Consider the following 23,847-nt stretch of genomic DNA (forward strand, 5'->3'; position numbering starts at 1 on the left):
AAAATCTCTTCCATATTTTCTAGTGCAAATTGGAAGAGGAATAAATCATCTAGTCGTGGACCTGATTAGAAGGAAACAAGCTTTTGAAGAAAGTTCGTAGGGATTTCATCAAGAGCTATCTCCGCTAAACCCGGAATAGTTGGAGCCATGTGATTAATTCACCTAAGGTATGAAATTCCAACGCCCTATGAATGTTTATGATAAAACCATACGAGTGCCCAAATATAAACATATTTTGATTGTCAAAATAAAATAAAATTTTAAACTTCCGCTGCGTTTGGGCACATAGAAAACCGAGATCTAACAGCGGGAGCTGTCAAGATTGTCTGAAACGAAAAACCAACTTGAGATTAAGTGCGTAGACGCAGCTGTTCGAAGAATAAGACACGCACGATTACTCTTAGTGGCAGCGTTTCGCTTTGAGCAGCATGCGTACTCGCCTCCAACGAGAGCTTCTTGCAGTTCATTAATCTACAGGTTTGCTCTCTCTCCGAATCTGTGAGCCAGGGATGTGCCTGTTATTATTGTATTTTGATAAGTGTTATTACATCTAAAAATTCAAATTTCTAAAGCTAAATTCAGATATATATCGATGGCGCGATAAATCCCACCAGAAACGGGTCTACCATAATCAGGAATGGCAGCGGCAAGGGACTGGAATTTCAGGAACTTCAGATTCACATCTGATGCAACATCAGCCAGATACGCGTCCACGAGATTAGCCACCATCGTTATAGCTGTCAAAGAATTTAGCCCTTCCATTAGTTGCCTTTCGTCCACAATGCAAGGAGACGCAGCAGCTGATGCCTGGTCCATTGACATGAAATGATCGAGAATCCTCTGGAAACAGTCAATATCGTATGAAGATTCAACAGAAGAACCGATGTTCGGAACTAAGAGATTTTCCAGTGCAGCTTCATCTAATTGGACCCCAACCCGTCTCTCCAAATTTTCTCTACATGACGGACTGGCTTGCAAAACAATAGCAATGTGAAGCAGCCTGAGAAGAAACCTTATGTGTACGACTCCTCTCTGGTTTGGAAGTGATTCCACTATATCTTCAAGAAGCGCCATTTGATCTGCCTCGGCAGGAATGGAAATCATTGACCCCGTATTCAAGTTCTTAAAACTTGATTCTGTTCATGTGTGGGATGCATCTCTTGGCATAAAACACAAAGGCTCCAGCAATATTTTCGGGTTTCATACCTCCTGCTTCAACAGCCAGGATGAAGCGTTTAAACCAAGCGAAAGAAAGAAAAGAAACATCCTCGTATCACCAGTCATCAGTTGTCGGCTTCGTCTCTGTAAAAATGCATATTCCATTCCACAAAACAGCATCAGCAGCTGCTCTATCAGTCTCTGCCAACCCAGCGACAGGCCCAATGAATAACTCAGAATTGGCACAAGCTGCCGTTGCCAATGAGTTTATGCACCTTGACACAAAGCAAACTGTAGAACTTCACAGGTTTCACGGCCCTTATTGTATCAGTCCAATTGCCAGAACCTCAGCGAGAAAAGCTTTTGTTTGTGTAATGAGATTTCCCTCTCCATACTCTTCAGTCATTTCAAGAAACTCAGTTGCGCATCTAAGACATACAACAGTCATCGAGGACTCTATTTTGACACCATAACAGAATTTGGCTACTAGCTCGAAAGATTTGGCTCCTCCAGGTAGCTCATATGTTGCAAGACACAAGCGGGTGCATCAGAACTAGTTGATTCACCTGTACGTCTCTCAAGTAGTCCACTCCTTGACTGCAATGGAAACTCGCATATGTTGCAAGACACAAGCGGGTGCATCAGAACTAGTTGATTCACCTGTACGTCTCTCAAGTAGTCCACTCCTTGACTGCAATGGAAACTGTATATTTTGAACTCATGTTACCTATTGTCGTGTAAACATCAACGTTTACAGAATCACTAAGTATATTGAAGGCCAAATAAATTCAACTCTTCATGCCTTATGAAGATGAAAGGACATTTCTCCGATTTCAATGGTGACATCACTTGGGAGGCCGGATGTGCAATATTCCTAAAGAGGTTGCATGAAAGCTTCATGAAAGTGACTAAATTGTATACCATGACTAAGGCTAAAGGATTTGATATTGGCGGATATAGAGCAAATAATGTCCAAGAATATATATAATTGGCAGTTTCACATAGATGAACATAACTCGATCAATATCTAGGGATAAATAAATCAGAGAAACAATGGACTCTATCATCTAAGCCGTCGAACACACTAAATTTTCAAAAATTACAGGAAATGTGCAGAGCTCGAGGAAAGAAAGAAAGAGAGATGGATAGCTTATTAGAGAACAGCAAATGATTCGAATCAACTCTAGAACTTTTTGAGACTGGTCGAATAATATGTTAGATACTGGAACTCGAGCATGTTTGAAGACATTTCGCATGAAGTTTTAGCAAAACTTAGCTCACTCGATGAACATTACTCCTATTGTGAACTGTAATAAAACTAAACTACCTCATGAAACTTGAACAAAACGAAGATGTTGAAAAAGAGTGCTGATCGAGGCTACGTGTGGGTTCTTTGCGAGCATGCATGGAACGTTGGGTTTTGTCGATCCGTGCATGTTTTTGATATATGTCATGATCTTATTTTTGCACACATTGTCTGCACGAGCCAGGAAACGTCGAACAGATTGCATCTCCATAAACTTTACTTCATACAAAACCAAAAATCTTGGTTTCATTTGGTTAATAACTGAACCAAATTACATCTCGAACATCTTTAATTCATGCTATAAAAGCTTAGATAAATATTGGATATAATTATCTTAGATTTGTATCGACTTCCTTTGAAAGTTGAAGACTCGTATTAAACATCTAAATCTTTTATCAGGTGCATTGAAATCATTATGGCATGTGGCTGCTTTTGATTTCTGGAACTTTGCCATTTTTTCCTTCTATAACTCATTGCTTTGCTGATAAGGGTTATACTTCTTGGAAGGAAACGAAGTGGACCAATATATAAACCTTGAAGCTCTGTTTTTTAATATTTGTTATCATATTTTTATGTGAAATTTATGATTTACCATAATTCTTAAGTATAATTTTAGAGTTTTTTAAAAAATTATACAAAATTAACAATCTCCGAAAATATTGTCCACAATTTGAGAGTAAAATATCTCGAGAATTTATTATAATCTAAATTTGATTCATAAAATATATATATTTTTTTATACAAAATCGAATTAATTTTGTGAGACGGTTTTTTTTAGTAAAAAAAATGAGATTTAACTCATTACTAAATGAAATTGAAGTACTGCCAAATGGATCCAACTACATTTCCCACCAACGCTCAACTACTTTTGTCTTCAACTCGATGCTTGCATGTGCTCAAATCTCATGTGCACAATTGCCACGTTGCCACTCCCAAAATTAGATCCTCCACACCACCGTCTATAAATAAAATCGCATGCAGCCGCATTACCTCGAAACAACAGTTGTGTGAGCCGTGTTCGCGACAGCGATCTTGATTCCTGCGGTCCGTGAAACGATGTCGCTTCCTTTTCCGGTTGCATTTCTTGGTGAGTGTCTGCATGGTCGGCCGGAGTTTGTGTAGATGTCTGGATTTTATGTTGTTTTTTTGTTGGGTGAATTTTTGCTTTTTCTAGAATTATAATATAGGTTATCAAATTAGAAAAGTGGGTTTTCCCCTAATCTTCTTATTAAGGTGAATCATGAATGTGTTGGATTTGGATGATTGTGATTCATTGTTGCGGATTGAACTTGGATCATGATCTATTTGGTTAATTAATGGGAAATTTAATTTATGAGTAGCTCTCAAATTAAAATTCAGATAGAAATTCAGAGTAAGATTTTTTATTGGATTGTTGTGGCGAAATTTGGGTATTTTAGATTGAGAAATTGCTGACATTCGAGTACAACGTAAATGCTGCCCCTTTTGTTATATTTAGCAAGTAGCGTGCCCAAGAGCTTAGTTCAGCTTGCGAAACATTTATATATTTTTCTGAAAAATACTGATGGAATTAAAACTGTTTTAATCTGATCTTGTTTCCCCTACGCGGCTCCGAAGGGATTATATTATAGGAGGTGATGAATCGATATTCAACCAGGTGGTATGGTTTGGTAGAAAATTTGGTCTTTTATGAGTTCGTCTTCTAAGCTCCAAAAAAAGTGTTAAAGTTCTCTTTTAATACTATGACCTCGACTTTGGAATTTCTGCATGATAGAATATTCTTTTGATTACTCTACGAAATTACATAATGTGAAATGATATACAAAATAGTGAAATAAAGGGGAAAACAAATAGATGAAACCTTTTAATACAATTATTCATTTTCACGAAGAAACAAGATAGATAATTGCATGACCTTTATTTGCTTACTCTGTCAGTAGACTGACATTTAAAACTAGAGCTTGTAGGTTGCATCAGCCCACCTTTGTTCTTTCTTTATCATCTTTAGTTCGGTACAATAGTCCCTACGTACCCAACTCCAACAATAAAAAAAGCGGTTGCCTGGAGTAGTAGGTAAATATAGAAATGGTCGTTCCCATATAGCATGTTGTAAATGGCACAATGTAGCAGAAACAATCCGAGTGTAAGCTCTGTGAAGTGGATCCTGTGTATAAAATGAATTTAAGTTAGTGACTGGATAAATTTTGAATTATCTTTCAGCCGGGGTGCATAGGATATCTGATCAATCAAAGGTTCCATCTCTTACTCCCCGAAGAAAGTAAATGGAGATTTGTATATGCGGATTTTGGTCTTTCATGAGCTTGGTTACCTCCAGTGTTTGTGAAGTGTCTGTATTTTCTTTTTAGGATAGTTATCTTTCATAATTCAGTCATCCACCTTTATAATCTGGCAGATTGACATGAATTTTGTATTATTTGAAGATAGAAATTGCTTAAGTTAATTTACCTTTCACCAATACGTGATCGAGGCCTCGTGACTGCTCTTGGATTGTTCTTCCTTGCCATGTTCCCCAGCTTTTCAGTAACAACCCATTCATTTACTCGGTTAGCTTCAAGAAGTCCAATTATTGCCGCCTTTGATCTATGAAGAGACATGACATTTTCAAAGAGTATCCATAGTACTAGAAGATGTATAGACCTGTGACAAAGTAAAGTAGAAACTTAGAAAAATTAATTAGATTATAGATAATTAAAGTGATGTAGATTTTTCCATTTAGCTTTTTTGAATTTACATGCCTGAGAGTGGACACTGCATTGAGAATGGTAATGGCAGCTGGAAGATAAATCGCTAGCGGCTTTGGCAGATGGACTTCAGGAATTAAGATTGTTGTTGGGATCACGATGCAGTAAAAGAAAAACGTAACCCAATGTGCAACAATCTTCCTTACAAAGAAAAAAGCATATATGACGTGCCACTTCTTCCAGATTGACACGCGCTGCAAGTAAGGAAGGTGTGTGAATATTCACTGTAAAGATTCAAAATTTTGCAATTGTACAACTAGTTTGTCAGTGATACTAACAGTGAACAGCTGTAGCTGTATTACCTCGCAAAGAACTATTTCCATGAACATTTTCCTGAAGAGATTAGCCGGCCCGCATGACCAGCGATGCTGTTGGTATCTGTATGCCTTAAATGTACTTGGTAGCTCGTTTTTTACCTAAGAAAGGTGATCAGGTGCAACCTAATCAAAAAGTATGTTATCTTGGCAAATATTTCATATTTAAGTGATCGATTGAACACTCACCGCCAGGTCACCCACGAAGAGAAATTTCCAGCCCTTTAGGCTAGCCCTGACGGCAAGGTCCATGTCCTCTACTGTGGTTCTGTCCTTCCATCCACCAGCATCAATTAGGGCACTCATCCGCCAAACACCAGCTGTCCCTGCAATACAGGTCAAACGTCTTAACACTGTTATTCGTAGAGTGAGTTCACTTTTGAAGTAAAAAATAACTTTTAAAACTGTAATATCAGTGCTGGACAACCATTGAATCCAAAGAACGAGCATGTTGAGGATCCGACTTCTTGCTCAACACTGAAGTGATATTGTAATGACATCTCTTGGAGGCGAGTCATTATGCATTCATCTGCATTCACTGGAAATTTAAATTGCCTTTAGCTTCAAGAAAACAAGCAAATCGTTAAATTAAATGACTGTTGTGACAAAATCCCTTAAATGAGTGTGTTGTGACAAAAGCCCATTGCCCATCGTGATTTACTTCAACTGAAGATTGAAATATTATAATCATGGTTAAAGACTTGAGCACGCCAATCTCACTCGTGTCATTTGAATACTATGTTAAATGAGATAATACTTTCAAATTTTGAGTGTTTTGACTTGTGTTACGGAGATCTTTCAAGTATGATATCTTTGGCCTTACCAAATTTCCACCTTGCCTGAACCAAGCCCAATTGTGGGTTTTCAAGTAGATAGGGAACGGTCCTCCAGAGAAAATCTTTTTCTGGCTGGAAATCTGCATCAAAGATGACTACAAATTCACAAGCTTCAACATAACTCTTTTTTAAACCTTCTCGAAGGGCACCCGCTTTGTAACCATTTCTGTTGTTCCTTGTTTCATACTTTATATTCACACCACTGCGGATCCATTTTTGGCACTCTAATTCCACCAGTGCCTGCCATGATTTGGTATTTGAAATCAGTACACAGACAAGATTACAACAGAAATCATATGTGAACTACATTTGTGGTTGAGACTGAATACCCGTAAGGCTGCATTGGTAGAGTCATCTAGAACCTGCACAATGAGTCGCTCTGATGGCCATGAAAGATTAGATACAGCTCCAATTGATAGCTTATAAACCTAAATAAATACAACCTTTTTTCGTTAGTTCTCCCTATTTTATCATTTCTCAAATTTGATCCTGTGCTGCATAGTATGAAGGCTTTAAAATCAGATAATATCCAGAGTGGATCGCTTATTCACCCTATGTACTACTGGTGTAAGCTTTTCTTCATTTGTGTTTGGCAGTTTTCACGAAGCTTTGCACACTGTTATTCTGTTTGTAACCTTTTTATTAGTGTAATTTACAATAACCTAGGCTCATAAATGCACATCGGATGTTTCAGTTTTGTATATTATTAAAATTCTAATCAACTAGTACGTATATGTGGAAATTATAAGCTGGAATTCTGTTATGTTAAATCTAAATTGCTTTGTGTCTTATGTACAAATTATGATCAAATACCAACTACTTTTGGGGCATTGGTGAATTATTATGGTATATACATTAACTCACTATATTTCTTGTACGAGATTAATAAATTGCTATATATGAATGTATTCTACCTTTAGGTGAGTTAAGACCTCTATTTAATTAAGCAGATTAGAAATAATTACATTCAACAATCACCGTACATTTGCTGCAACAAAAAGCACCTAGTAGATGAGCTAAAAATTTATTTTTGATGATAAAAGAGAAAATATATGCCGCAACCATGAAGGAAATATTGGAAATAAAACTCGCAATGTTTTTTATCAATCAAATGACTTTGACAGAGAGAGAGAACCGATGGTCATATTTTTTTCATACTGTGCAACTTTTAAAAAGTATGTGTGTTCCTAATTATACAATATTAGAGCAGTAGAATAACCAAGATAGAACTTTGAAAGCTCTAAACTATAAAGTAACTATTTTCATTCCTCATCATTTCTTATTTCAAGAAACTTTCTCTTTATGGCAGAAAATTTTCAACATTTGCATCACTCTTCATTCCTTATTCAAGAAAATCTCACTTTATCGTGAGAAAATTATCAGCGGTTTCATAACCCGTCATTTATTGTTCAAGAAATTCAAACTCTTAATCTCTTGTTCAAGAAACATCAATTTTCTTTCGATAATCTGTGCATGTAGCGATGTATATGCATGCAATGCTTCATCATTATGAAATTAGGAAAGATGATTACTTTTGATATATAAATATCTATTTTGTCATTCATCAGATTATTGACTGATGAATGGTATCATCGATTTTAATAGTGTATCATTACTTTTGTGAAAACCTGTTATGCAATTGATGCACTTTATGCAACCAGAAAAAAGCAGGTATGGACGCAGGCGATCAGACTAGAAATTCTAGTATTTTACCTCCTTTTCGTTGTACATTGGGATTTGAACCAACACCATAGGATAGTTCTTGTTTTTCTCCAGGTTTTCTTTTATGGCATCTAGCTGGTAAGCGGTGTATCTTTTCTTTCCCAGACATTTGACGCATACGATAACAACAGCCATGTAAACCCGTTCAATGAAAAGCATTATTGACATCCCTATGCATATGTATAGCGCAATCTGTAAAAGAGGCACAATTATTTGAAGTCTTATGCGCTCCCAAGCATAATTGATGCCTCTTGTGGGATTGTAGGTTTCACTGATCTCTAGCCCCGTAAAACCAACGTTTCGCATGGTGAATGAGTGGATTTCTGATGTAAAAGGAAGAAAGATTGAATCTAGACTCTAGAGTCAAAGAAAAGGAGGATCAAGAGATTAAGTCAAAATGCAATGAAGGTTGTGGTTACAATGCTTTAGGCAGCTTCAGTTCTTGCTTTAAATAGGCGCGGGGGAACTCAGAGATAATAGGCAACGCCACGTTAAATGGCTTACGTGGAAGACGTAGAAAACGTTTAATTTTATGGAAAGTGAACTTCCTCGTTCTGAGAGACACACGGTGTGCATGCAAATGAAGTTGCTGCAACGTAGTACTTGCTAGCTGGAATTCTGGCCTTTCTCACCGATGTTGCAGTTGAAGAATTAAACTCGGATAGTTATCATGAAATGAATTTTTACCTTGAGTTGATTACAGAGGAAAAGATGCAACTCCACTTAGTACCTACCATAGGGAAATTGCTCGTTTTACCGGCATAGATTTTTTATGATCTTATTTTTTACGGTTGACTTGATTTTTGCAGCTTAGATTTATTTTTCAGGGTCACTTGGGGTTGGCATTATCGTGCATGTTTCACTTATTTGTAATGAGACAATAAATAACCTTCAAGATAATGTGATACAATGTTCTAATATTATTGTGATTATCAAATTTGAGCCGCTGCCAAAAACCGTGGTTTGCCTCAATATTAGATAAACTTTATGCATGTCATAAACACAATAATTTTGCATTTTTTGTTATTTTATGGCATAGAAAAATAAGTTTAGTTTCCATTCAAGCTGAATATCGTCATTGTTTACATATTACCTCATCTATAATGTCGACTTCTTTGCGGATTAATTGCAATGAAAATTTATTTTTGACACGTAACATGATCATTGTCGCGACTTGCATGTATACAGCTCATTGCTTGGTGTTATTCAATTTGAAGTTGATAAAATAATAGGTATAGACATCATCATATTAATAATACGGTGAGAAAGTTGTGAGTTTGGTAAGTGCCAGTTTATAGTTGGGAATAATAAAGCCTGTTATTTTGATTTGGTCGTAAATTTGTGCTAATTTGTAAGTATGAATATGGAACAGTAGCAACTTTTTTTAGTGACGGTAAAGATGAAAGACATGAACTAATTTATTTCTGCAATATATTAAACAGTATAAGTGTATATCTGTTAGTTTGTACTCTTACTAGTAGTTGCAGGGTGAGTTAGTTATAAATGAAGATTGAACTGTTAAATAAGGCGGACAAGAGTATAATGATATAATGTAGTCTTCATAATCCCCTCAACAATGTACAAAAGTAAAAAAAATCCAATGATTGGTCATTCTTTGATATTATTTGCTAGGAACTTCCCTAAACTGAATTTCATTTAAAGACAAAGTGGATCAAATTTGTTCACATAATATTAAAATGGTGTGTTTTAATAAATGATAAAAGGATGATATAAGTGCGCATTGGTGCAGATAGTGAGAAAGCTAGCAAATGGAAACACAGATTGAATAGGGAGAAATAGATATACCTCTGAAAGACAAAAAATGGAAAACTAGACTTGAAGTGCATGAACTGCCTACTAAGTTCTCTTGAATTGTGATATATGATTCTTTTGTTAATATGTTTACTAAGCTCCAGATTGTTATATCGTCTTAATAATATGCGAAACACCTTTAATTTCCTTCATGGTATAGGAGTCAGAAAAACTACGTAATCATTGAAACTCAATTGCTGTGTTTGGTTTTATTTTCTATGTTAAGTTTTGGGGAAAGTTTTTGAGAAATGATTTTGGAGAATAAATAGGTATGCTCGCTATTAGTTCCGAAAGGTAGTTTTTACTGTGCGTATCAACTAATGTAAGATTTTGTTTGATAAATATTTTTAAATTTTATTTAAATTGATATTTATATGGATAACGATTATGACCGAGGTATTTTAAAATTTTGCAATACGAATTTTCTTAATTTTGAGTGAACAATCGCCATCATACCACATCCAAATTTTGATTGTCTGTCCTGTGACAATATGTATCTCGGTTTTTTGTTCTGGATTTCTAGCTTGTGAGAATGTTAATGACAAAACATGTCATCTCATGACCTAGTTTCTTCATACTCAAGCTTTTGATTCTACAAACAAGGATTTTATGTTTCCTGAAAGTACAAGAGTTTTTCGTATTGAAGCTTACAGTGTGGATGTACTTGGATTTATTGTGTTATATACAACCTGCTTTATGAAACTTTTCATTTTTGTTCTAAGTATGAGTCTTTTTTCCTCCCATTCCAGTATGTTACAACACTTGTATCCAACTAAACAATAGTTCCCAAAGTCGAGCTTTCGAAAAAGGTGATGATCATATTGTAGAGTGGACAGAAGTTGACTTATGGGTTTTGTAGGAGTATAAATTTTTGTAGAACCTGGTTCACTTAGAATTTCAATTTATCATGCAGTTTGCAACTGGTCCACTCCAGCGTATGATAAATCTTATAAACTTGTGATCATAGGAGAATGACATTTTTGAAGTCATAAAAAACTCTCACCAAATATATGATTCGTGATGAGCCTCCTCTGTAGTTTTGTTTCCATGGTTCTGCATGCTTCAGACAGACCATTCCCACAGTCTCGCAAGCAATGGCTAAAGTAGTATTTTCTTCACTTGAGAGTTCTTCATTCATTGATACCCGTCTTGTGGAATATTTGATGCATCACTAGCAGCTAATGGAGCTTATCTTCCAAGTATCTTTGGTATACTTTCGAATGTGAAGGTTCTCACAAGATTGGTAAACCTATTTCTCTTACGATGGAAAACTCGTTTAACTAGCTAAAGCTTTCGCATTTTAGTTTTCTGCAGGGTGCAATTCTTCCCACACGAACTCATTAGTAGCACATCATGCAGTTGGCAGCTCAACTCGCTGTCCTTTCTTTGCTAACATGGAGGTGAGGGAAGAAAAATTCAAGACCCAACAACATGAGTGGTATATTTTTACCTGGCCTGTTGTCTTAATCGATTTTAATTATTTAAGCCTTTGATTACACAGGAGTAATACTTGATCATATGGTAGTCTACATCCAATATGTACAAGCACAAGAAGCTTTTGTGTTGATGTTCTTTCCTTCTCTTTATATTTAAGGTACTAATAACCGGGCATATAAGATTGACAGCACTGAAGTTGTTGGCACTGAAGTCACGTATCTTACAAATTTGTCTCGGGCATCAGATTTTGGGCTCCTTTGACCTTTATGGAAAAACTACAAAAAAGGTGTAATCTTGTTAGTTTCAGTTCACCCGTTAAGTTGAGAGACCATTGTTTGTGATTGGGTATAGAAAACTTATTGCATTAATATTAACCTCAAAGAAAGTATGTACATGTCATTTTGTGTAGACTTTGACTGATCACCAGTTAAGTTTGCATGTCTTTTAAATGATTCCATTGGGTTCCTGACGTTTCTATTTACACAGATTAAACTAAATGACAGTTCCTGCTCGGACGGTCTTTGCTCGAACTCGATGTCAAACTTGCTTCTGGGATGGGCTTTACCAATCAAACTAAACATCGGGTTGCATTTGGGTGGATTTCTGTGTAAATATTTCAAGTCATATATATGTATATTGAATAAACACTTTGTATTTCGATGAGACATATTCATCTCGTTGGAAAATACTGTAGAATCAGATATGTATCAGTGTGCTAGAAAAATGAAGCAATGTTTTGCATTTTGATGGGTAGATTTGATTTAAGTGGAGGAATTTTAATTTTAGANTAATATAACATATCCAAAGCTCCAATTTGATCTAAAATGTCGACTTGATTTGGATCCCCATAAATGAATAAATGACTTGCGATCTTCCGTAATTCCATTTCGATCAAACAGTGATACGTAAATCCTCGTATTCAGACAGCTGATCGACTGTAATTCTCGTACTTAGGAATTCGGAGCGAAATCCCTCAAATGCTGCTAAACCCATCTCCGCAGTGCACTCCACCGTCCTCATGGCCACCTGTTACTACGTTCCAACTTTTCTTCGTTTATCTTCTGATAAAATCTTCTTTTCAAACCAAATCTTTTCACAGGACTTGTGCATTTCCCAACACCGCCACAAGAATCGCTATTCCCGATTTTTGGCTTCTTCATCCAAGAAATCCAGGTATTCGTCGATTATTCGTAATGGGTTTTTTCTTTGATGCAGGGTACTAGTATTTGCTTCAAAAAAATTTACGTTATTGTATTTATTGCGGGGTGTTTGTATTTGCGAAATTTCTGTTTCTTGTAGTTATCGGTCAAGATTTATTGAGTTGCTTGTGTTTGATTTTGAGCTAGCAAGAAGGTGAAAAGCAATGAAGATCTTTGCAGTGAGATTAGAGAATTTTTATCCACCGTTGGATATCCTGAAGATCATGTGCCCTCCATGAAGGAGCTTGCGCAGCATGGAAGGTTCGATTTTCATGGATTTTTTTTAAAATTTTAGTGTTATGATCGGTGTTACGTTTCACTACTGCGATAAAGCGCACACATATATTTAAACAATGGTGGAGCAGGAGACAGGCTCCATCATCTGTGGTTTTAATGTATGTATTTTTTTGAACTCGTGTACGAGTGGGACGTGGGGATATATACATTTGGAGAAATATATTTCCTGGTTTATATGTTTTTTTCTATATCCTATTATTTCAGTGGTGGTTTTTAGGTGTAAAAGGATAAGATTGCATTTCTAAATTTTCGATAATCAATTATTTTACTATAGGAAAGACCTTGCACACATGGTCAGGCGAAGAGGATACAAACTTATTAGACAGATTCTTCAGTCCTCAGCTACAACAAACTTAATCAAATCCGATATAGAGATGGACGAAACAGGAAAATTGAAGATGCTCGGGGGATCTGGAGGTGAATACTAAAAAATTTAACATTGCACATATTTGCATTTTGATATGAATATCCGATTTAAAATCTTTGATTGGTATTTGATAGACTATTTTGTGGTCTGAAAAGGTCAGAATGAGAAACTGAAAGCCTCGGTCGGTGATGTCTTACCAAGGGACGTTATGGAAGAGGGAGACTTGTATAGATATCAAGAAAAAGATGGAGACCTTTTCTCGAGTGACCAAAGGTCCGTGGCATCAGATTCAAGTATCCCGTTCATGCAGGAGAAGGTGGCTAATTTTATTAAGCATGGAAAGTTGGTTGGAATTGATGGTTAGTTCTCGAGCGCTAATTTCTATACATTCTTCGTTATTTCTCAACTTTATAGTTTTCCTTTGATGGCATAATGTGTTTCTCTTCTAGAGTTGATCTCTGGTGTCATTGCTTGCTCCTTTTGGATTCCTATTAGTTGCTAATTGTTTTTTTTTTATTATTGAATTGAAGATTGTTGGGAAGCAACAATTGTCTATATTGTTCTATGTGGTAAAATGATTAAAAGGTTATGCTTAGGCTTCCATCTGGTTTAAAAAATTTTATTTGCTTTTTTACCATCAAGTGTAATATTTCTTAGAATAAATGACACTTGTTTCCATGGTTGGAATGCTTGTAATAATATATGAAGTTGGGTAATGTGAATAGAGAACAATCAATTATGTCCACACTAGAGCTAACTAATGCTAATTTCAAAGGAAACTTGTTTCCAATTCCTAATACAAGTAACACCCATAATCTCAGAGTTTTGACGGCTTTACCTGATTAGTGCTAATACGAGTACTGAGACAGTCCTGTTTAGCAAGTATCGCAGAGGGTTTGGAATGTTTACAGACGTTGGCTTTGTTAACAAGTGCTTTCTTTCCTAGGATGCTGATTCGAAATTTTAGTTCTTTGCTATCTTGGCAAATAAGTTTATGGTGTGCGATAATTAATTATAGCAGTACGTTGCGAGAAAATAAGAAATGGGGTTAGCCACATGTCATGTCTTGCAAGTGGATTGAATAGTTGATTCCGTTTGCTTTGGGTTCTGACTTATTTTTTATACCTATATCTAAGAAGAGACCCTCGATGAAAGTTCAAAAACAAGGCTTTCCATTTGCCTTCTCGAATATGTTGGAATATGTCGTCAAATCAAGTTATTTGTTTATTATTTGTTAAGAAAACAAGTCCATCTACCATAATGTTTTTTGTCATCATGACATGATATTTTGCAGGTAAATATTTATTCAATTCTTGGCCGATTTATTTTTCTCATGCTCAGATTGTGCGTTTCTGATTACAGAGGAAATATATGCCGGTGAAGGAGAGAGAGGTACTGAATCAGAAGATGCACATGAAGTGCAAAATAACTCAAGTAATCAAGGGAACAACAATCTTTTGTTCCAAAGCTGTATTGGTGGTGAAACATTAAATATAAATTCCATGTACTTCACCCGCTTCAAAGGAAACATCTCAGTCGCTTTCTTTTTCTACAAACCTTTTTTTTCTTATTCGATTGCATCACTGCATCTGACTTATACAGGAACAGCTACGTCTCAAAAGAAGAGCAAACTCCTGTGAATCACAAAAATGATCTAGATGATGAGGTCTGTGTGCACTGTAATTTCAATCTTGGCCATGATTTATTTGGATTATGACATTGTATGGCTTTTCCAGTTTCTTCAAAATTCACCTTGATTTATCTGGATGGAATGATTGCTTTTGACTGCTATTTATGTTGTTTGGCAGGAAATAAAAGCAGAGAATCTAGCTGAGGTTAACCGCCTCAAGTTCATGCTGGTATGCTCTGGGGTTTTTAACTATACTATAACATGTGATTTTCCTTCGAATTTTCTCATGTGATCGCTTTAGCACTTTGTTGTTGTCTTTTATTAGCATCAGAAGGAATTAGAACTAGATCAATTGAAGAAGCAGATTGAGAAAGAAAAGGTGCAAATTTTTATGCATAAATAACTATTTCATGATTTTACAAGCCTAAATTATATTTCAAATGTATAAAAAAGCGCTAGAAATTCCATTTTTATGAGAAAATGGACAGTGAAAATACCTATTGATTTAATATCTCAGGCTTATTTGTCTTCTTTGCAAAACAATGCGGAAATAGAGATCAACAGAGCACAGAAACTTATTTCTGAAAAAGAGACTGAATTATATGCTGCCGAAGGAAGTTTATCCGGACTGAAAGAGGTATTGCATTTTCTATTTGTTAAGCTGAAAAATTGGGTCAGTGATTCAGAGATATTTAGCTTATAAGTATTTTATCAAGAGAGCTTTTTTAAAATAAACAAAAGTAATTTTGTGTTTTAATACAATAGTAAAAGGCACATTAGCTGCTGGGCTTTTGGCCTTTTTAAGCACTGTGTTGAAACTTCTCTATCCAAAATGACTTTCCAAAACACAGTTTTTAAATCTGATTTCATTAACTAGATATGCATTCAAAGTCCGTGGATGGTTATTTCTCGGTAACATTTGTATCAAATCATCGAAATTTGAACTTCGCGACATACACAGACCACACTTGATGTGAACGCAAAGCAAATGGCAGAAGGCCAGAACAAATTTCCATCGGGTCAACCCTGGATCTTGGTTAAGCTTTTAGTCCATTTGCAATAATATATTTTGGAGACAATGGAAACGAACCCACTTCTAGCCTTTTCTATTATTTTACCACATATTTTGAATTTTTTTTTTATCAAGAATAAAGATAACATCTCTTTGTTTCAGACAAATCATTTATTTACCGAGGTGCAGTTTCCTTTTCTTTTAGGTTGAGGTCAAATATACGGGATATGGGGAGATTGTAGAAGTGGCCGGGAGCTTCAATGGTTGGCATCACAAAATAAAAATGGATCCACACTCATCATCCATTGGTGTCAGCCCTACTGAAACGAGGTTTAATGTTCATTTTCGTTTATATCAGTCTATCAGATTATCAGTGCTCAACCGCTGTTCATAGTTTTGGTTTTGTACCCATAATACATTTTATTGAATAGGACCACAAATTAAACATACTACCAAAAAATTTCAGGAAATCACAACTTTGGAGAACAGTATTGTGGCTCTATCCTGGAATTTATGAGGTTTGTTCAACAGATCACCGCGTGTTCTTAACTATCATCTAGAAAAAAACTGAACCTCGAGGACAGGGGACACCGAACGTGCATACATCCCTCCAAAAATCCAACAAGATTTATGACTTTCGGTTTTAGAACATAGGAGGATGAAAGAACTTTGTAATAATTTGGATGGTGTGGTGGCTTCGACCTTCAACTGCTTTTTTGAAACACACTCATTTCTTGAAACCACTCTACCATACAAGGGATATGATCTTATTTGTCAGCTTACAATGTTGTTCTTGATTCGCAGATAAAATTTGTCGTCGACGGCGATTGGAGGATTGATCCTTCAATGGAATCAGTTACTAGGGACAACTTGCACAACAACATACTTAAAGTAGGTAGATGACAATCCTTAGCTTGCAAATAACATCGACATCAAGTGTTTGATATAGGTGATTGAATAAGAATAGATTTCTTTTACATGATTAAATCATGTGTTTGCGGTATCTACTACCGTTGGATAAATTTCATATGAGGTGTATGTAGATGCAAATGAGTTCATTTATGAATCTCATACGGCCAAATGTTGTTATTAATGTACGTATAAGCTAGAGGAGCCGTCCTAATTAAATATTTACGCACGGATCATTGTTATTTTCAAATATAAAAATTTAATATACTATATTATTATTTTTATGCAATCAAATTTTTTTAAAACAAGTAGGGATACCAAAATTATATTTATTTATTTTTTTTAATTTCTAAATTTACACCAACTCACGTATGTTTCTCGATGCACAATGTACAAGTGACGGCGCAAATTCCATTCCACCTACTCACGTAGTACAAGTTTGACGTCTCTCTAATTTGACCAATATCAACCGTTGGATACTATCTATTGATAGCTGGCACCATCGCAAAGCCCTCCATCTCAATTGGGGCCCACTCTCTACCATTCGGGTAATTGTTGGTTTGGAAACTGAAACTGGGGGTATATTCAGATCCGTGTTCCTATATATATCACCCCTTCTCCTCAAGTTTGAACACCATTTTCATGTTCTCAAATCTCCCTCCCTTCTTATCTACGTTGGAGTAATAATATATTTCAGATCTGAAGCCTCTGTGTTGATTAAAGGTACTCATTTGCGTTTTAAAGCATTTTCCTGTTTTAGATCTGGTTAGATTGCTCTCTCTCTTATTTAGATCCGTGGCTCTACTGTGTGTTTTTGCTTTTTAGATTGAATGTTGGCAGATTTGATGGTTTTTTCGAAGTTTTTTATTTTATTTTACTTGAGGTGGAAATGTTCCGAGAATGACGAATCGAATGAATTTAAAGATGCTGCATTTCTTTTTCCAGATCCGTTGCATATTTTTGTTGCAACATGGAACTATCTGTGTAATGATTCTCGTTTGATGTTTCCGGTTTTAGGCTAAATGTTAACCGATTTGACGAGCGTATTTTTTCAGTTGTCATGGAGGTAATTGGTTTTGCATGTTCTTTCCTCGTGAGATTCAGATCTCGTTGAACGTAGTACATCATGGCGAGAATGTTGTGGTTTATGATTTTTCATTGAAATTTTCTGTCTTTTAGATTTTTTGGGTATTCCTAGGTATTATCGACAAAATGTGAACTTGGATTCTGAGATGCATTTTCATTTGCTATTTTGTGACAATTCGAATTTGGGACTGGAAGTAATATTCGTTTATATTTTTTGTGTGAAATTGAATTTAAAAAAAAACTGTTTTCTAATCGCGGACAGGTACTTGTGTTCTATGTGCGATTTTTATGGTGGAGACTTGACTTGCAAATTAGATAAGGCGGCAAAATTAATTTTAGATTTAAATGAATTCCGTGTTTCCATTTTGCTTTTGTTTTTGCATTAAGTCCAAATTTTAAGTTTCCCGTTTATATTCTCCTAGAGTTTGAATATAGATCTGTCTAAGATTCCACATTGTTATCCTTTAATGCACATGGTTTATATGCTTTGGATCTGATGTTCTGCATCTGACTTAACGCATTCCTTTTATTACTTTTCAGGCATAATATGGACACCTTCCTGTTCACCTCAGAATCTGTAAATGAAGGTCACCCCGACAAACTTTGCGACCAAGTCTCTGATGCCATTCTCGATGCTTGCTTGGAGCAGGATCCGGAGAGCAAAGTTGCATGTGAAACATGCACAAAAACTAATATGGTAATGGTCTTTGGCGAGATCACAACAAAGGCAAATGTGAACTATGAGAAGATTGTTCGTGATACATGCAGAGGCATTGGATTCATATCACCTGATGTTGGTCTTGATGCTGACCACTGCAAAGTTCTAGTCAACATCGAACAACAGAGCCCGGACATTGCCCAGGGAGTTCACGGTCACCTCACCAAGAAACCTGAGGAAATTGGAGCTGGTGACCAAGGTCACATGTTTGGATATGCCACCGATGAAACACCCGAGCTTATGCCACTCACTCATGTCCTCGCCACCAAGCTTGGGGCCAAGCTTACAGAAGTGAGGAAAAACAACACTTGCCCGTGGCTAAGACCTGATGGTAAAACACAAGTTACAGTTGAATACAAGAATGACAATGGGGCCATGATCCCTATTCGAGTCCATACAGTTCTCATCTCAACCCAGCATGACGAAACAGTCACGAATGATCAGATTGCAGAAGACTTGAAGGAGCATGTGATCAAGCCTGTGATCCCCGCCCAGTACCTTGATGACAACACAATTTTCCACCTTAACCCATCTGGCCGATTCGTCATTGGTGGCCCGCATGGAGATGCAGGACTCACTGGTCGGAAAATCATCATAGACACTTATGGTGGCTGGGGTGCTCATGGTGGCGGTGCTTTCTCCGGAAAGGATCCCACAAAGGTGGACAGAAGTGGGGCATATGTCGTTAGGCAGGCAGCCAAGAGCATAGTGGCTTCAGGGCTTGCTCGTCGATGCATTGTGCAAGTTTCCTATGCTATTGGTGTAGCAGAACCACTTTCAGTGTTTGTTGACACCTACAAGACGGGTAAGATCCCAGACAAGGACATACTTGCGCTCATCAAGGAGAACTTCGACTTTAGGCCTGGAATGATTGCCATCAACCTCGATTTGAAGAGAGGGGGCAACTTTAGGTACCAGAAAACTGCTGCTTATGGTCATTTTGGGCGCGATGATCCTGATTTCACTTGGGAAACTATTAAAATCCTGAAGCCTAAAGCTTGAATTTGTGGCCAGATACGTAAGATCATTGTTCCTTAGCAAGAGTCGAAAATAATACTGGATTGTTTTGTTTTTTAGATTTAAAAATGCTTCTTAGAAGGAAGTGTATCTGTGTCGTTTAAGTTTGTATTACTATGTTGTCATTGAATATGTCTGATCAATAAAATTCAGAGGATCGAATCAGTCTCCAACTCTCATAATTTAATGATTACGTGAATTTGTATTACTATTTTCATTTTAGTTTTCATCGTTTATGAAAGATATTTTATTCAGTTATGCATTATTTTTCCCCCCATCAGATCCACTGTATTTTTTATTCTTTGAAACGGATATAAATCCACCACCCCATTATATATGCCATTGCACGGACGGGCTTGTTTTTACAATATTTTTTTATATTTTTTAATTAATATTTAAATGAGGATAAAAATATAATTATAAAAAATAATGAGAGACTATATTGTATTTTTTATATATAAATTAAAAAAATAAATAAAATAAAAGAATAAAAAAATATCCAAGTAAAAATTGAATCTACAATTTGATGTCTACAAATTTATTAATATATATAATTAAAATAGACCACGACACCAAAAATTAGTTATTTTAAGTGTTTCAAACTTAATAATATAGATGTATATATAAAAAGAAAACTTTCTACAAGATATTTATAAATTTGAATTGAATATACCGGAAAATCATTATGTTTCTCTGTGTTTCATTCTATAGCATTTTATGATTTTAGATATTTGTACAAATGGATAGTATTAACAAAACAGAAAATAATAGATACAAATATACATAAAATGATGTTAATATTTTAAAATTTTAAAATAGTTTCACGCGCATTAGCTACAAGATATTTATTTAATGACCAAAGTTTCAACTGCGGGTTTTAAAAATAAATAATACTTATTAATTTTTTTTACAAATTTTGATATATTTACTTTAAGATATTGCTTATTATTTAATTAATTAACAATTTCTTTATGAATTTTACGGGGTCAGACTCTGAACATATACACAAAATTTAGAATAGGTTTTTTGTGATACGGTCTCACGAATCTTTATCTGTGAGACGGGTAAACCTTACCGATATTCACAATAAAAAATATTAATCTTAGCATAAAAAATAATACTTTTTCATGGATGAATTATATTACAAAATACGACAAGTGAGACCATCTCACACAAATTTTTGCACAGAATTTAATACCAAGAATATGATCTTTGTTCAATTATAAAAAAAATTATTTGCTCATTTTAAAAGCTATATGCTCATAATAAATCAGGGCGTAGAAGAAGAAAGAGATGGCTCGGAGCATCACATACATCACCGGCTCTCAGCTTTCCTCTCTCAAGAACCGCCCGAATATCGCCATTGTCGATGTCAGGTATACGATGATATGGAACTCACGTTTGTTTGATTTTGCGGACTATGATTAATAATTTGGTGGGAAATGTTAATGTTTATTAGGGATGATGAAAGGAGCTCCGATGGGCATATATCTGGGTCGCTTCACTTTGCTAGCGACTCATTTGTTGACAAAATGCCAAATCTAATCGAAGCTGCTAAAGGCAAAGATACCCTTGTTTTCCATTGTGCTCTCAGCCAGGTGTGATTTACTGGATTACGTTTCGTTTGCCATGAATTTTCCCTTTCTCCTTCGATGCGAATGTGGGTTATTGGCGTTTGATCTTTATAACGTGTTTAATAGGATCTGGTTAGTTTTCTGTGCTGTACTTTATATTCGTATAGAGGACGATACAAATTCACAATCATCTTGGGCTTTGTTGACAGTTGACTTTGAATTCCATTATGGAGAGAGTTAAGTTTGAGAGTTTTCTCATTTAGTGTACCAGTCGACGTCTTAGGAATGGCCGAAACTGGCTAAGCTTGTGTACTGTGATTGATTGAGGGGCATAAACCGAGCAGTAATTGACTCCGCAAGTCTCGAGTTGTTTTTAAGATGGAGGAAATTAAGTTGAGCTCTCATGGCCAATTTGGTTGTTAACAAGCTCACTTTCTCAATGGTAAGAGTATTCATGTCTTTATAGAACCAGAAGATTGACAAATGTTTTTTAGGTAGAGGGGTTTGGGGTTCTCAAATTAAACATAGCATGTACTAGTAGTGCTTCTTTTTGGGATTTCTCTCAATCTTCATTTAAATCTTTATATATTTGGTCTTGTGTTGTATTTATTAATCATTTGATCAGTTGGATGATCATAAGAATGAGGTCACAACAGATAGATCAGTTTCTAAGTGGATCTGCCATGCTAGCCTCTGTTCCGTGTTCGTATTTCACTTTAATTCTCTTCTGTTCCATGTACCGTGAAGTTTAGATTCTTGGGGTGTTAAGGATGTTTAGGCACTCTGGGAAGGAACCAAAGCATTACTGCTCATAATTATCCTCAAGGTGGACAAAATATATTATGCATCTCTAAGGTATACTTGTGGCTTGATCTTGGATCATTGAACTTCTATTTCAAATGACACGTTGAAGGCGAACTAACCGCACTCTACCTTAGGATCTTCTTCTTTCTGGTTTTATGTCCCGTCAAACCTTCTAACGGTAGGGATTTTGGTATTTCATTTTGGGTGGGACAGGGGTTCAAATTGTAGTCTAAACTGGCGTGCATCTCAAGTTAGAAGTTGGAAATAGTTCGGTTGTCTGAACCAAAGATTTAAACATTATAAAGTTTTAATTTACAATCGTCCCTCGAGCATGATAAAATTAGCAAAACATGAAGGTATGTATCCAGTAGGTGCCTCAGAGTGCAATTAGAATCCATAGAATCAAATTGGGCCTCTGCTCCTATAGTTAGCCCAAAAGTCTGATTTACTCAATTCGTTGAGAGTTCAAGTTTATAAGATGCATACCAGTGAAAAGCCACCAGAACGAAAGCCTGAACTATTTTTCAGGTACGCGGACCCAAATGCGCACGAAGGCTTACAGATTATCTCGCTACCATGAAAGAAGATGTGGGAATAAAAAACGTCATGGTTCTGGAACGCGGGTATAATGGTTGGGAGGCTTCTGGAAAGCCCGTTTGTCGCTGTACTGAAGTGCCGTGCAAGGGGGATAAAGCTTAACTCCCTGTTTTGGTCAACCAAGAATGCTCATATTGCTACGAGCCTATTATTTCTTGAAGCATTGACATGGAATTATGTCCCAAAATGGCGTGCTTACATTGTATCATTTAATTATCGAGAATGTTTTCTTCTGACTTTTGAAGGAATCTAAACTCATTGGATTCATCGTGATTATATGATTTTACTCCCGCATGTTCGGTTTTGGTTGTTAGGCAACCCGTATGTACTGTAAAGCCTTCGGTCAAAGACTTATCTGGTGAATATCTGTAATTCTGTGGTTAAAAAAGAGAACAAAATATAAGAAAATTGAAATTTAAACAGTAACTTTGAAAGTGTATTCTCCTATTTTTTTCGGATTATAACAAAGTTTTCATAAATTGGTCTTTTGTAACTGAGTTTCAGAATCAATTGGCTCTTCGGGAATTGAAAACTTGAGCCCATGTTATACAAAAGTATAAAAAGGAATTTGAATACTGAATACCCCAAAGGTCGGGTACCAATGCAAGATGATAAGGACTGACAAGTCATGACTATTTACTCTGTCCATTATGTCACACTTGGAGAAATATCTCATAAAATAGAATGGTATGATCTGCAAATGGACATTTTGAGTGCCCAGCCTGAACTCAGAAAAGATAGCTAATACTTAAATTCCACATTTCTATCATTTTTTATAAAATGGAAAATTCAAATTTATTCGTAAAATATGTTAAAAAAATCTCGGTTGTATTCGTCCTTTTTCAAATTTGGATGAATGATGGATGTATCAACAAGGCTGCGGCTCGTAAAACATTTTGAAATCATCACGTTTCTTGAATCTGAAATTAGATTGACTTTTACAAGTCTTGTTATTAAATTGAGATTTAGGGATTTATCATTGCAAATTATGCTTCTTTTTCCTGGAAATTCATTCAATTCCGCAAGTTAGACGTTATCATTCGGGCGTGTTCCTTGCCAAAATAAACTCAAAGAAACGCATTACATGATTTTTGGAAATATTATATTTCGCTTTAGTTTTCAAAGTTGTGTTCTTTTATGATTATCTTATAATAGTTTTTTAAAAAAAATTAGAGGAAAAATATGTGATGGTTTAAATTAGATCAATAAAATTAAAATTGGTCGAAACTATTTTTTTCAAGTTGATTTTTTTGGCATCAAAATTGAATTTTGAATGGAGCTTGTGTATACTGTTAGATATCGTTTGGTTCG

The 23,847-nt window shown here is 35.8% G+C and overlaps 4 protein-coding genes, 1 long non-coding RNA gene and 1 pseudogene across 6 annotated transcripts; 4 read left to right on the forward strand and 2 right to left on the reverse strand.

The window, feature by feature from the left end:
* Positions 1-300: 300 nt before the first annotated feature.
* On the reverse strand, positions 301-2,714 carry LOC140961100 (BTB/POZ domain-containing protein At5g03250-like; annotated as a pseudogene).
* A 611-nt stretch (positions 2,715-3,325) lies between these two features.
* LOC140961311 (glucomannan 4-beta-mannosyltransferase 1-like) lies at positions 3,326-8,383 on the reverse strand. The gene is made up of 9 exons (XM_073419757.1): positions 8,069-8,383; positions 6,685-6,783; positions 6,343-6,595; positions 5,947-6,057; positions 5,709-5,845; positions 5,508-5,621; positions 5,200-5,399; positions 4,910-5,101; positions 3,326-4,607 (listed from the first exon to the last, which is right to left on the reverse strand). Exons 1-9 carry the CDS (start codon positions 8,381-8,383, stop codon positions 4,448-4,450), a joined length of 1,581 nt encoding a protein of 526 aa, XP_073275858.1. The 3' UTR covers positions 3,326-4,447.
* Positions 8,384-10,556: 2,173 nt separating this feature from the next.
* LOC140961313 (uncharacterized) lies at positions 10,557-12,091 on the forward strand. Its single transcript, XR_012172325.1, has 3 exons — positions 10,557-10,698; positions 10,803-11,327; positions 11,484-12,091. It is a non-coding gene; the product is annotated as an uncharacterized lncRNA (long non-coding RNA).
* A 38-nt stretch (positions 12,092-12,129) lies between these two features.
* LOC140961101 (protein PTST homolog 3, chloroplastic-like) lies at positions 12,130-16,734 on the forward strand. Its single transcript, XM_073419405.1, has 11 exons — positions 12,130-12,499; positions 12,669-12,786; positions 13,097-13,239; positions 13,345-13,548; positions 14,552-14,693; positions 14,792-14,855; positions 14,998-15,060; positions 15,151-15,198; positions 15,337-15,456; positions 16,037-16,168; positions 16,636-16,734. The coding sequence occupies exons 1-11, from the start codon at positions 12,304-12,306 to the stop codon at positions 16,732-16,734; spliced, it is 1,329 nt and encodes a 442-aa protein (XP_073275506.1). The 5' UTR covers positions 12,130-12,303.
* Positions 16,700-19,819, forward strand: LOC140961312 (S-adenosylmethionine synthase 1-like). Of its 2 annotated transcripts, none has more exons than XM_073419759.1 (2): positions 16,700-16,722; positions 18,367-19,819. In XM_073419759.1, exon 2 carries the CDS (start codon positions 18,374-18,376, stop codon positions 19,544-19,546), a length of 1,173 nt encoding a protein of 390 aa, XP_073275860.1. In that variant the 5' UTR covers positions 16,700-16,722; positions 18,367-18,373; the 3' UTR covers positions 19,547-19,819. The 2 variants fall into 2 exon arrangements, with proteins under 2 accessions (XP_073275860.1, XP_073275859.1); XM_073419758.1 differs by lacking the exon at positions 16,700-16,722 and adding an exon at positions 17,175-17,463.
* A 971-nt stretch (positions 19,820-20,790) lies between these two features.
* LOC140960829 (dual specificity phosphatase Cdc25-like) lies at positions 20,791-22,849 on the forward strand. Its single transcript, XM_073419121.1, has 3 exons — positions 20,791-20,937; positions 21,021-21,159; positions 22,468-22,849. The coding sequence occupies exons 1-3, from the start codon at positions 20,855-20,857 to the stop codon at positions 22,636-22,638; spliced, it is 393 nt and encodes a 130-aa protein (XP_073275222.1). The 5' UTR covers positions 20,791-20,854; the 3' UTR covers positions 22,639-22,849.
* The last annotated feature ends 998 nt before the right edge of the window (positions 22,850-23,847 follow it).

Source organism: Primulina huaijiensis, chromosome 16 (assembly GCF_012295235.1).
Source record: "Primulina huaijiensis isolate GDHJ02 chromosome 16, ASM1229523v2, whole genome shotgun sequence".
Lineage (NCBI taxonomy): Eukaryota > Viridiplantae > Streptophyta > Magnoliopsida > Lamiales > Gesneriaceae > Primulina > Primulina huaijiensis.

Coding starts and splice junctions, on each gene's coding strand:
- LOC140961312 (XM_073419759.1), top strand. CDS start 18,374: ATGGACACCTTCCTGTTCACCTCAGAATCTGTAAATGAAGGTCACCCC.
- LOC140961101 (XM_073419405.1), top strand. CDS start 12,304: ATGCTGCTAAACCCATCTCCGCAGTGCACTCCACCGTCCTCATGGCCA. Junction 13,240..13,344: donor GATGCTCGGGGGATCTGGAG/GTGAATACTAAA, acceptor TGGTCTGAAAAG/GTCAGAATGAGAAACTGAAA. Junction 14,856..14,997: donor AAAATGATCTAGATGATGAG/GTCTGTGTGCAC, acceptor GTTGTTTGGCAG/GAAATAAAAGCAGAGAATCT.
- LOC140961311 (XM_073419757.1), bottom strand. CDS start 8,383: ATGCGAAACGTTGGTTTTACGGGGCTAGAGATCAGTGAAACCTACAAT. Junction 5,622..5,708: donor TCTTCGTGGGTGACCTGGCG/GTGAGTGTTCAA, acceptor CACCTTTCTTAG/GTAAAAAACGAGCTACCAAG. Junction 5,400..5,507: donor TGGAAATAGTTCTTTGCGAG/GTAATACAGCTA, acceptor CCTTACTTGCAG/CGCGTGTCAATCTGGAAGAA.
- LOC140960829 (XM_073419121.1), top strand. CDS start 20,855: ATGGCTCGGAGCATCACATACATCACCGGCTCTCAGCTTTCCTCTCTC. Junction 20,938..21,020: donor ATCGCCATTGTCGATGTCAG/GTATACGATGAT, acceptor AATGTTTATTAG/GGATGATGAAAGGAGCTCCG. Junction 21,160..22,467: donor TCCATTGTGCTCTCAGCCAG/GTGTGATTTACT, acceptor ACTATTTTTCAG/GTACGCGGACCCAAATGCGC.